Source organism: Chelmon rostratus, chromosome 17 (genome assembly GCF_017976325.1).
Source record: "Chelmon rostratus isolate fCheRos1 chromosome 17, fCheRos1.pri, whole genome shotgun sequence".
NCBI classification, from domain to species: domain Eukaryota; kingdom Metazoa; phylum Chordata; class Actinopteri; order Chaetodontiformes; family Chaetodontidae; genus Chelmon; species Chelmon rostratus.
Window position 1 is genome coordinate 11,115,968 of NC_055674.1, and position 12,990 is coordinate 11,128,957.

The 12,990-nt window shown below is 44.7% G+C and overlaps 1 protein-coding gene across 2 annotated transcripts; it reads left to right on the forward strand.

Annotated features, from left to right (window-relative positions):
* The first annotated feature begins 2,622 nt into the window (after positions 1-2,622).
* tfap4 (transcription factor AP-4 (activating enhancer binding protein 4)) lies at positions 2,623-12,227 on the forward strand. 2 transcript variants are annotated; one of them, XM_041956933.1, is made up of 7 exons: positions 2,623-3,028; positions 6,409-6,574; positions 6,687-6,785; positions 6,904-7,074; positions 7,173-7,322; positions 8,889-9,056; positions 9,186-12,227. In XM_041956933.1, exons 1-7 carry the CDS (start codon positions 2,940-2,942, stop codon positions 9,342-9,344), a joined length of 1,002 nt encoding a protein of 333 aa, XP_041812867.1. In that variant the 5' UTR covers positions 2,623-2,939; the 3' UTR covers positions 9,345-12,227. The 2 variants fall into 2 exon arrangements, with proteins under 2 accessions (XP_041812867.1, XP_041812868.1); XM_041956934.1 differs by lacking the exon at positions 7,173-7,322.
* The last annotated feature ends 763 nt before the right edge of the window (positions 12,228-12,990 follow it).

Here is a 12,990-nt window from a genome sequence, read left to right on the forward strand (position 1 = left end):
GCAGGTGAGGGAAAAACACAACAACCCACAAACCACAAATACCATGACTTCATTAATATTTATGCCTCTCTGAAGATATCTGATAAGATTTAAGTGACAGAGTGATTCTCTTTCTGGCCATTTACAGCTGCCCATGTGTCAAATCACAGAAGTACAGTATTGACTCTGATTTTATTTTCTCCTTTTCCCATTTATTTCCCACAATTACAACATCACAATCTCACAATTACAAGATTGCATTCGGGGGGAAGGGTGGATGAGCATTTTCAGAAGCAGATTATTTCAATTTAGAACATTTTACATCTGGTGTTATACAAAATGTAACTATGTATTTTATCTCTAGACTTTAATAGCAACATATGACAGACATTTCACACCAAAATGTACTTTACACTTCAATACTGCATCTTATGGTGGAGCTAATGTTAAGATTTTGTCGAGCTGTTCAGGGATGTTGATTCAGTTTGAGAGTTTAGGATGTGTTTATTGTTCAAATTTCTGTCATCTCTAAACAGAAAAGCCCTCTCTCATCTAATGTACAGTAGAAATAAAGAACAGTTAGAAACATGATGTGCAGTGAAACATGCTGCAGTCCTGCTGAGCTTTCCTGTTGACAGTTCCTGTTTGCAAATGTCATCATCCTTTCAGTGTTGTAACACCAGCGATTGACGCAACACCTTTGTAGCTCACTGTGACAAAGCTATCCACACGTGGAGAGGTGTATTGATGGTGAATTTCAGTTAGCAGTGTGGTGCAAGCTTTAACACGGCTCTGAAAAGGCCACCATCACCACTGCTTTTAAACACGGGTTTTCAAGAAAACTAGCAAAGATGTTGCATGGGTGACAAGGCTGCTGCATTTCATTGTGGCATGTTTCTGTTGTGTCCACCCTGTGACTCCCAGTCCTTGATGCTGGGGTGTAAAACTGTGCACCACGAGCCTCTTTGCGTTTTCACCATGCCACCACTAGAGGGCGTAAGGTGGACTGTGAGAGGATTTAATTAACCCAGGAGCCCTCAGAGAATTTATTCATTATTAAGAACTGATTTGCCCAGATTTATATTTAAATTCTGAGGTTAAGCAATAATTCTCTAAGCATTCAATATTTATAAAATAAAGATCGAGTCCATAAATGCATTTTCATTTGATTCGTTTGAAAGTCACATCTTAGACCTTAGCCTATTTGTTTTAGAGGCAGTGACAGGGCCGATTAAGTTTCCCCAATATGACCTAAACACTAAAAAGATGCCTTTCTTTTGTAAGCTCCAAGTTCTTTAAGGGTTTTAAATATTTTAATTCACCATTATTACTTTTTGCAACTGTTACCTGAGCTGCTTTTTTATAGGCTACAGGCCATAATTTGTACCACTGTCTGAGCTATAGTGAGACATTTGGCAACTTGTAATAAATAAAACAAACGATCATGTGCATGAAGTATAATCCATAGTTTTTACAGGTTTCTATATATTTCACAGTACTGTAAACTGTGCACATACATCATATGATTATTATATTAGCAAATAGGTAACCGCATGGAAATGATTCGATCTTCTATCTTATTCTCCTATTTAATTCTAGAGGCTTATTACATTTAAATACAAAGTTTTACATGTGTCCTGCTGTAAATCACTGCCGCGGTTTATTCCAAGTGAATATATCTTATCATATATCCCGAAAACCACCGTTGAGGATGTTATTATGCAAATGCAGGACAACTTGCAGCTGCACCACTGAGGCAGACTAATGAATAAGAGCTAACATGTCAGCATGCGCCTCCACAAAGACACCGCTGCAGGTTGCCACATTTCCGGGTGCAAAAACAAAAAGTCCACCGCTCCCATTTTGCGGCGTGGATCCGCCGCAGGCGCGTCGCATCCTCTGTTAAACCCATTAAATTAGGTTACTATAATGCATCCTCCCGTGCAAACGCTGTTACACCCAAAATGGTGCACAGCACGCACGTCCAGCCGCGTCGTGTGTCGGCCAGCAGCCTGTCCCTAAAAGCCCTCCCCGGTGCGCTGTTGCTGTGCAGCTCTGCCAACCCGTCAGCTGATCCCTCTTGTTCGCTTATCGCAGCTGCTGAGAGTATCCGCCCCTGTAGTAGTCCCGCTCTTTATTTAGGCGACTTATCTGCCGGGCTGCAATCTGAACATAATTAAAAGAATAACATTTGGGTTCTTGCCATAAGAGATGACCCCCAGGCGCCATGATCATGGCCTATAATTACATGTTCACCTTCATTTTGGGGCTCCTTTAAATGCTTATGTGAAAATTACAGGCGCGCTTTATAAAAAAGGAGCATCAATTATACTGAAGGAAGTCATGTGAGGGGGAAAAGATTTTAGTTTGATGTATAATGATAATCACCGACTGGAAGAGCATTTAATCATTAATTAGTTGTCTTTTTTTGTTGTTGTTGTTGTATTTCCTACTAAAGGCAGATAACCCCCTTCCCCTGCTCTGCTCGCTGTAGCCTTTTCCTGCGCTAAATAGTCCTTTGTTTACATGCAGTCCCCCGTCTCTGCGGAAGGAGGCTTTTGGTAGTGCAGTGTGACTCCTACCAGCTGTTTCCCGCCTTGAAAGCCATCCGATCAGCTGCACACACACACACACACACACACACACACACACACACACACGGTCATGCAGAGAGAAAGCAAAGGGGAGGGAGAGAGAAAGAGAGAGAGAGGTAGAGCGCCACACACAACGAGGGAACCCCATCAGCTGGAAGTCGAGTAACATTACAACTCTCGGCAGCCTGAAACTACATTACACAGACGAGGGGTTGATATCTTCTCTGGGGGTTTAACCCGCGTTGGATAACGGGATTTCTGCTCTCCAACGTCATCATTTCTCTTTTATTCTACGGGGACTGTTTGCTGTTTTTGTGTGTGTGTGTGTTTTAAGGGGGGGGGGGACCAAACTGGCGACAGGCGAGCATGGAGTATTTCATGGTACCAGCTCAGAAGGTGCCCTCCTTGCAACATTTCAGGAAAACGGAGAAAGAAGTAATCGGAGGTCTTTGCAGGTATGTATGTCCTCAAAGTGTGCGCCTCATCCACCGCGCTGCGCGTGTTATTGTCAGACATCTGTGCGGGGCACACGCACTTAGCGACGGCGCTGAGGCAACATGCTTGATCTGATCTGTTATTGTGTACACGACCCGCTCACGGCCAGCTGCGGGCTGTAATTGCCACCAAACAGAGGAATTACATTGCGTCTGAGCACGTCGGGGTTCCGGCTTGGACCCTAGCATCCTCCCCGTCATGTTATTTCGCACATTTCACGGCGAAATCGATGTATTTTGTGGCTAGCAAACACAAACCACGTGGTTCGTGCACACCACGCTGCTACCTCGCTCCGGAGCGCATCCCTGCCCTATTTATCCTCAAATTACCACCCCAGCGTCGCCTATAGGTGCTGCGTTTTGCATAAGAAGGGGAATGGTTACACGAGAGAGTGTCACACAGCGTGAAAGGGTCTATTTTTGCCGCTGGAGCTGCCGATTTCGCTCAGAGCGTTTCGAAGTTATTGTGGGTAGTGCGGCCATGCTTGTGGCTTCTGCTTCAAGTGTTGAGGGGGTCTGGCGTTTGTTTCCTGTTTATAGCGCACTGTTTTCTATTACTTCTAACGTGAAAATGTACAGCCGCTGTCAAAATCATCCCCACTCGACGTGTCGACAGTTTTAGCGTTGTTTCTGTGCGTCTCGTTCGCGCTGTCGAGTCGCCTCCACTGCGTCTTTCCATCCCGCACCTCTGCCATGCTGCCTGCCGCATTGTTATAATGGCGGAGGACGCGAAAAGTCTGCTTGGAGCACGGAGGTGGTGTCGGGCTCTGTTGCGACGGAGGTGGTTTATTTGGACTGGTGTAGCTACATTTCCTCCAGTGTGTCCGGTAAAGGGACATTTGACGTTCGCGGGGAGGCAGGAAAATTAAAAGTGGTGTTATTAATAAGGGGGTGTGTATGTCGCGGAAGGCCCTTCGATACGTCCGCAGCGCTGTGTGAAGAGGGAGGCGGAGGGATCCGCTGCTGTCGCTGCTGCCTGCTGGTCGGGACGCGGGTAGTCTGGGAAATGTAGTCCTTTTGTTATTTATCTGTTTTTAAATTCCTCATTGTGAGTCTGCAGAGAATTGCTACACAACGAAGAAAATCGACCCAAATGTAACACAGCCCATATAACTATTATATCACTCTAAAAGTATATTTGAATGTGTGTCAATTTAAAACACAAATAACTGTTTTCAGTCGAGTTTCTATTGAAATGGCTAATAAAAATAGAATCTAATTGCTTGTATTTTGCCCCACAACTAGTAATTAATTTTCATTATTGATGAATACATTGCTTTATTGTTTGGTTTGAAAATAGTGGGAAAGTCCAAGGTGATTTCTTTAAATTTACTGTTTTTTTTGGACCAACACTGAAAAAACAGAAAATATTTATTATCTATCTATTTACTATCATTAACACCAAGAAAGCAGCAAATTGTCACATTTCAGATGCTGCAAGCAAGTGCATTTTTTTGCACTTTGCTTAAAAACTAGCTTAAAATGTATTTGTTGTCAACATACATGCAGAATAATCTTCTTATTTTAGCCATTAATCAATTAATTGACCAGTTGGTTCAGCTCTATATAGTTGCCTGATACTTAAACTCCTGTTTTAAGCTTTAATCTGCTCTAATTGGGACCCAGTCTGTCCCTCAGTAGTGGTTTGTGTTTGTGTGATATGGTGAAGACCAGGCCCAGTTGCTCATGCTTTGGCAGCGTGTGTGTTTGCTGGATGTGCCACTGCAATGTTGGTGCGTGTGTGCGAGTGAGTCCGCGCACACACTCCTTTTCTCATCTGTGTCTGCACAATTGTTCCCAGTGTTTGCACTGAGGCAGCTGAGTCAGTACAGATAAGAGCTTGGCTAGAGAGGGTCCCAGAGATACTGAGCTCGATACAGAGTATGTTAGAGGAAGTTCGCTTAGAATTTCCCCTCAACTGAATGACAGCAAACAGAATATTGTGTCTTTTCACTTCAGTTTTCGGGTGGAAATGGCAACAGCCTCAGTCTTTAGTGTCTAATTACATCTCAGAGAAGCCTAGCCTGAGTTACCAGCTATTGGAAAAGATACCTTTTTGCCATATGTGGTGCTCATAAGGAGTCTTGTGAAGTATCAGCACTGCTTCCATGGCAGGAAACATTCTCACTCTGTAAGACCTTTCAAAAACACAACTTGGATTACATAGCGTGCATATTAATGTGACACCTTAACACCTAGTAAGAAATGACAGAGGGTTAGAGGAGCAGTCTCGTAGCCCTACTTTGTGTCTGCACAACGATGCTTCTGCAAGGTGCTACAGGGCAATATGGGGTTTAAAGCTGTACGTAACCCTGGATCGCAGCACTTATCATGATTATAATGATAAACTTTATTCGTACAGCACCCTTCATACAAGAAATAAACAAATAAATCACATGCAGCAAGTGCTTTGGATAAAAAAGACATAGAATGAACATAAAACAAGGATAGAAAATAAATGTCAAATAAAATGGTGAATAAAACCCACTTGATAATGATGAGAGAGACAAGAATGTAAATAGAATAAAGAGAATAACATAATGCAGCTGTGCATAAGTGTGAGACAAGTCTCAGGCCTGTATCAGGAAAGTTAAAGTCAGTTCAAACTGAAGTGAAGAGATTTTTAGCTTTCTTTCCAAAAACTTTCTTTAGCTTCCATGATATCTATAGGTAGTGTGTTGCAGAGCTTTGTGGCACAATTGATAAATGCTGCAACCCCGATTTTCTCTCGGCTGTTGATGGAAACCTCTGCTGTACGCTAATAAGCTCTCCTATACGCTGATTCTTTAGATTCTTAAACATTTCATTTATGTCCGCACAGGAAAGTGGTTATTGGTGGACTTCAAAGGCAAATGCGCTTCTGCACAACCTGCATAAAGACAGGAACAGTGTTTGCATTTGTTCCGTTCATGCAGATCGTTTCATTCTGCTGAAGCCTCATTAAAATGGAGGTGAATGAAAACCCAACAGCAATGTTGTTTTAAAGGGATAATCCACCGACCTGACTGCTCTTTTCTTCTTCAGGTACAAGTAAAATCCTTCAGATTGAAAGAGTGAACGCAGGAATACTTTATTTACGTCCAAATACTCAGCTTTGGAGGAAAACAACAATTTTATGCCCTGCCACTTGCAGAAGTGGTGGTAGAAAAGGCAGATGAAGACAATTTCCACCCGTGCAGTGATACCTAAATTTATGTAGCTTGTCATCATTTGCAATTTACCTGTACCTCGGTTTTATAACATGTTCTATGGTTCTAGCTCTAGTGGTAAAGAAGACGTTGCTGAAGATGTATGTTTTTTCTTTTCCTGAAGTGTGTTTTCCCCCTCTGCCTCCCCTGTAGTCTGGCCAACATTCCTCTGACCCCAGAAACAGCCCGGGACCAAGAGAGGCGAATTCGCAGAGAGATTGCCAACAGCAACGAGCGTCGGCGTATGCAGAGCATCAATGCTGGATTCCAGTCACTTAAAACACTCATCCCACACAGCGATGGAGAGAAGCTCAGTAAGGTGGGTCACAAAGAGAGAGTTGAATAAGGTGATGAGTTAGATGTAGCTGTGAGGGTCTGAACTCGCCTCCGTGGCAAACCTGTAACGTTACTCTCTCCCCCCCCCCTTCCAGGCTGCCATCCTGCAACAGACAGCGGAGTACATTTTCACTTTGGAGCAGGAGAAGACGCGGCTATTGCAGCAGAACAGTCAGCTCAAACGAATCATACAAGTAAACTGCCACCTCACCCGAAACCGTGAACAACGCGGCTAACAGGCTTTTCTGCCCTTCAGCATCGTCACTTCTAGTCTTCCTCTACACATTACCCATTTCTGTTTGCTCTCCCCAGGAGTTAAGTGGCTCCTCCCCAAAGAGGAGGCGTGCGGAGGAGAAAGACGAAGGGATTGGCTCGCCAGACATCCTGGAAGAGGAGAAGACCGAGGACTTGAGGAGGGAGATGATTGAGCTGAGGCAGCAGCTGGAGAAAGAGCGCTCGGTCAGGATGATGCTGGAAGATCAGGTAAGCATCGGCCCCGACACGCGGCGCAACGTCAGACCACTTCGAGCAGCAGCTCCTGCGTCGCTAACTCGCGCTTTATCCCGTGCCCTGTGCGGCAGATGCGTTCGCTGGACGCCCAGATGTACCCAGAGAAACTGAAGGCGATCGCCCAGCAGGTCCAGGATCAGCAGGCCCAAACACAGAGCCTTGTTCATCTGCAGCAGCACAAGCAGCTGGAGAGGGACCTCACTCCAGCCCACAGCCCACAGGTTGGAAGCATTTGCATATGAGTCTGACTCACACATAAACAGTGGAGTCCCTTTGAGGATCGCGCTCGTGCTCGTACTTTTTTCTAACTGGTTCACATCCGTAAGTCTGATGTACAGAATCCAGCATACACATATCAGGCTTAAACACAAATGGAGACTTTTCTTTGGTTAACTTCACATCACTCGGTCTCTGATGAAACTGATAACACTGTGTCTGTCCCGGTGCCACTGAGCAGATCTGCCTTCCAACATTTCGAAAGGTTTTTTTTTTTTTAAACATCCGTTTTTTGACAAACCATTTTCAGCTCAGAATAGTTTGAAAACCGCTGTTTATTTTGGGCTCATTAGCCCAAATTCGTCATCCAGCTGGCACCAAACCGCCCTCCTCCCTCCTGTGTGTGGCTGTGGACTTCGAGTCAATCAAGTCAAAGCTTGCTGCATTATGAAACGTGCATCTGAACTGATCTCACGTCCTGCTGTAGATGTCACGCCGACAGTCGCACATGACGGCCCCCTCCGTGTCCGGAGTTAGAGCTGTCAACAGCTGAGACACATTTACAGTGTGTTAAATGAGCTCTGCCCGTCTCCCGTCCTGACAGCCGCAGTATCCTGTTTCTGCCGGCCAGCCCTAACCGAACATGCTGCCAAATCAATCGCCGTGTGCTGTCCGCCCGGCCGCTGCTCACAGTGAAAGATGACTGACACGCTGTGGATCAGTCATGTGACACATCGTGACTCCAAGCAGAGCCGAGCAACATGACCTCAAATCAATATCACTGTGAACTGACAAAATTAACTTGGTTGCAGTAAATTACTGATAATGATCATGGCTCCATGACAGCTAAAGGCTTGATCTGCTTTAATCACATTTCAGCTTTGCAGAATTATGGAAGCAGATATGTTTAAATAAATGATATGCATCATATCTTCATCAAAAACAAAATAGGGAAATTTGACAAAAAATGTCTGCAAAAGGTCAGCTTCCTAACTTTTTCCAAATCTTTCAGTCAGTTGCGGGATGTCATAAGTTTGAGCATCGCTAACCTCAGGCTTGTGGTTGAAATCGCTGGAAAAAGCTAATAATTGGATCTACTTTTTTTTTTCAACGTTAAGAATAATCTTTCTCCTTTACTAACTGTAAATAATTAATAGAAATAAGCAGCTTTTACAGAACGTTTAAATTGTGAGTCGGACAGTGGGCTGGCCCGACAGCCCACTGTCAAGCAGCGTGAGCACCCCTTGTGTTCGCCATTTCAGGAAAAAAGACGAACCAGCTCCTCTGTAAGCTTGGTTTTTGGAGGGAGCTCAAAACATGCAGTGAGCAAAGTTTTCCCCAAACATAAGGACATGAGAAAATTTAGGTTAATGAAATATTCCTGACATCTGGCCTGGTTAATATTCAATATGCTGCCCAGCTGTATTCCCAATTATATTTGTATTAGTCAATGTGTATATGCACTGTTTTTAGCATGTTTGCCTGAGTGTACTTTTAAATTTACTTCACAATTCTTCTTCGGTGCAGTGGTAACATGTGAATAATATATAATAATTGCTCCTTTTTACCAGGTTTTGGCCCCAGCTACCCCCCCTGCCCCGACACACCACGCCACAGTCATCGTCCCTGCACCTGTCCAGCCTCCCCTGCCCCATCATGTCACCGTGGTAACCATGGGCCCGGCATCCGTAATCAATACAGTGTCCACATCTCGACAGAACCTGGACACCATAGTTCAAGTAAGAGCCAGAAGTCAGAAGCAGGCTTGTGAAGCATTTCTGTTTGGAAAAGATTTCAGGTCTGAACACTAGAGGGTGCTGTCGCCGCTGATATCACTCACCTCCCCCCCCCACCTCCTCTTTCTCCAGGCAATCCAGCACATCGAGGGCACCCAGGGGAAGGGCTGCGCTGGCGAGGAAGAGCAGCGGAGGGCGGTCATAGTCACTTCAGGCCGCGTGCTCTCCGACGCGGCGGGCTCAGACACGGCCTCAAACAGCGACGGGCCCGACGACTGCTCGCTGCCCTGAGTTCACCCCGTGACGCCTCACATGCCACACCCTCACACACGCACACACACACACACACGCACACACACACACACACTTACACACTCACAAAAGGCCCAAGCAGACGAGGGCGACAGGAGGCGACAAACCTACAGCACTCATGTTCAGTGGACATTAACAGGGCTGGTAGACAGATTGAAGCACTCGTTTTTTTTTTGGTTTTTTTTTGGTTTGTTTTCTCTTCTTTTCAGTACACACTCTTACATGTTGTACCGTAGGCAGCCCGAATAGGTTTACACTTAGACACTCGTACATGCAGTCTCTTCTGCGTCTTTTCTTCGCTTATCTCTAGCCCCCTGCGCTCTCCCCCGCTCGCACATGCGAACCCACGTCTGTTCTTTAAATCGATAGAAAAGGCCATCAGAGCGGCCACCTCACTGATGTATAAACGCTCAGTCATACTGGATACTAGAGTTGCGAATGTCTGCTAAACGTCACCATTGATCACCGGGACTGTTCTCTTTGTTTGCCCCTGAAGCCATGTGACTGATCCACAAAACAGGAGGCAAAGTCGGCGAAGAGCCCAGCGGCACGGCGTCATCGCAGCGCCGGAGCATTTGCCGTTTAAGACAAACATCCTTTAAACCTCCTCTGAGCTGTTTGGATAGACACTGTGAGACTGCCTCCAAGTTCCATCTGTTGGGCATCTGGTATGAAAGGATATGTCGTCTTAGTCCTGTGAGGCCGACTTTTTCATGTTTTTGTTTCTTTGACTCCTCTCAGCCAGCAAGTTAAAGTGATTGTACTGGAAAAAAAAAAAGCTGTTTTCATGGCTGACTGATGCTCACAGGAAATGAAGCAAAGCTCAAGGGGAGAGAGTGCGCTAACCGGTTCACAACCCTGTTCTCTTTATTTTTGTTTGTTTGTTTGTTGCCAGTTTTACTGGGCTGGGTTCCCAGTAATCCCACATATGTATTTGGCATGTTCTACTTTTACTCACGGCCTGACAAAAGAAAAAAAACAAAAGGAAAATAAGTGCTTTCTTGACACCCTCCCCTCTTGAATATAAAAGCACCTGGCTTGTTAAATAAGCTAATCTGTGGGCACTCTTGAGTGGTTTCCACTCTGTGTATATGTGTGTGTGTGTGTGTCCCTTTTTAACGTTCTGAATCAGCAGGGCTCGGTGGTGTCCCGGACTCTGGCAGTCCACAGCAGCACCACTCTTGCCTTGCAGCTGAGGCACACGTGTATGTGCACACAGCGCTCACACATACAAACACGACTGAAATACAATCGCTTGTTCGCTCAATCTTAAGGACTGGTTTTATTTAGCCCTTAACGGTGTAGTTTCCTGTCCAAATATTGGGACACCTATCAAAGCAGCGTATTCTACTTTAACTGCAAGGAAAATGCCCAGTGGAATTGTTCGAATGTGCCATGGAGGTGACTGGGTCGACACATGCTCTATGCATTTTCCTTACACGCATCATTTGTCTTTTCGTGCGCTTTTTGTCCGGCGCGCCGCGGCAGTTACATGTTTCTTTACTTTGGTTGCTTTTTTACGCCTGGAACCGTTGGTTGGCAGACAGACATTAAGACATGTCGTTGAGAGAGGCAGCAGCTCGCCTTACTATAACCCGTGGGTGCAGGGAGGCACTGTGAAGCCAGCCTTAACGCAGCCCTGGGGTCTGAGAGACGTACCTGAACACTTGATCTGGGCCGTTTGTTGGCCGCTGGAATCCTTTACAGACTTGTTAACACCCGGGGTGTGTTAGAATCTATATTCCCAGTTATTTTGTTTCTTATGTATGTTTTCTTATGTTTGGCCTCTAAAATTAACAGGTTGCTAGTATGCAGCACTGTTACAGTCAAGCACTCCTGCTTTCCCCACCCCCCATAAGATTTACATGTAGATTTTTTAACCGTTTTGGCCCCTTCGCGTGCACTATTAAAGCCAGATGTGTGTGGGGGAAAAAATCCCCAATGAAATGTTGACATTCCATAAAAATTGTACTTTTTTTCTTTCATCAGGTTGCTTTTCCAAATTTGAGCCTGGAATATTTAGAGATCGCAGTCGCATTTAGGGCTCTCGACACCTTTTAGTGACAGACTCATCGCTAGAATCCCCCTGCATCGATGCATAGATGGAGCTTTGAACTGCTGGACAGATAAAGTGTTCAATCGAACACACCTCATCTATCATGATTCATGTCATGGAACTGCCCTTTAAAGAAAAAAAAAACTATTGATGTCTGCTGCACTGAAAAGAGTGACGCGTCTGTCAAATCAAATCATTCCCAGTATGTATCACTATAGGACGGGGACTCCTGGATATCAAAAGCTTGATTTGCTTTTTCCTCTCGAGTATCTGCATTTGATAGTTTTCTGCTGAAGCCCAGGGCTGTTTTGTTTCCGCCTGTGTTTGACGCTCTGTTCTGTGTGTTAGGAAACGTTACGTGAACATATCAGATTGTCGGACGAGTGGGTTGGGCCTGGGGATCATCAAATGGGGTCAAGATTACCAAGCACTTACTGTAATATACCGGAGTCCGCCTCTCTTCTTTTGTATGAAGGGGCATCTCCTCAGCTGAAGCTGTAGAGGTTATGAGTAAAAACCGCACAGCTGTGTATCCCCCTTTTCCCCCCGTGTCCGGTCCTACATCTTGTCCTGTTTGCCCCTTTTTTCATCTTTTTTTGCTGTCTTTGTTTATCTAATGTCAGTATCTCTCATCTCCCTTCACATTTCGCAGCTGTCTTCTCTCTCTCCTTTTGTCTGTTCTCTGTATATCTTTTTTTTTTTGTTAGACCTGTCAGTGCATATGGTCGTCAAGAAGCTATTTTTTTTTTGTTTTTTGTTTTTTAAGAGAAATGTTTTGGGAATAAAGAGGCTTGTGCCTTTGTAAAGACAGAATAATAAAGTTTGTACTTTGTTTTTTACGCACCGGGTCTCGTGCGTGTGTCTTTTTTTCTCCGCTTGTTACTTCAAAACAAGTATTTCACTGTAAATATGAACTGTTCTGTAGTATTAACAGTTATTCTAACTCTAATAATAACACCAGCTGAATTTGCCTCCCCTCCGGCTTTGGTTGGCCGTCCCTCAAGCAGTACAGTTGATGCACAAGTGTCTATTCCTGATTGGTGGCTTGGATTTTGAAGCCCCCCCCCCCCTCGTTCCTCCTCCCGCTCAGCCACTCATTGCTAAATTAAGACCAACCACCTTCTCTGTGACAGTTAAAATGTGCACTCGGGACAGTGGGTGGCATCTCTTGCCAGCATTCAGTCATTCTAAGCCTCTTGTTCACACCATCACACGCCCATTCAGAAATACCTCGAGTTTTTGTGTCCACAGTGGCTCAGTCATTCCTAATTTTTTATATATTGCTGCAGTGTTAACGATCATTACGAAGTGTAGACCAAGAGCATCTGAATCACAACTGTTGACCGTATTAGTAAGCTGCACTGGGACGTAGTTAATGTAGTTCGAATGTTAATTACAGTATGAAAATGACGTAGCAGCTTTCCTCCACAACTACTCTTTTCTGCTAATTAGTGCATTTAATGACAGGATAGTTTGCATTCTACCATTACAAACTCTGGCTGATTTCAGTATTTTTAGACTCAATATAGTTAAATTTACTGGGCAGTGTTACTACATTTAGGCCAAGAA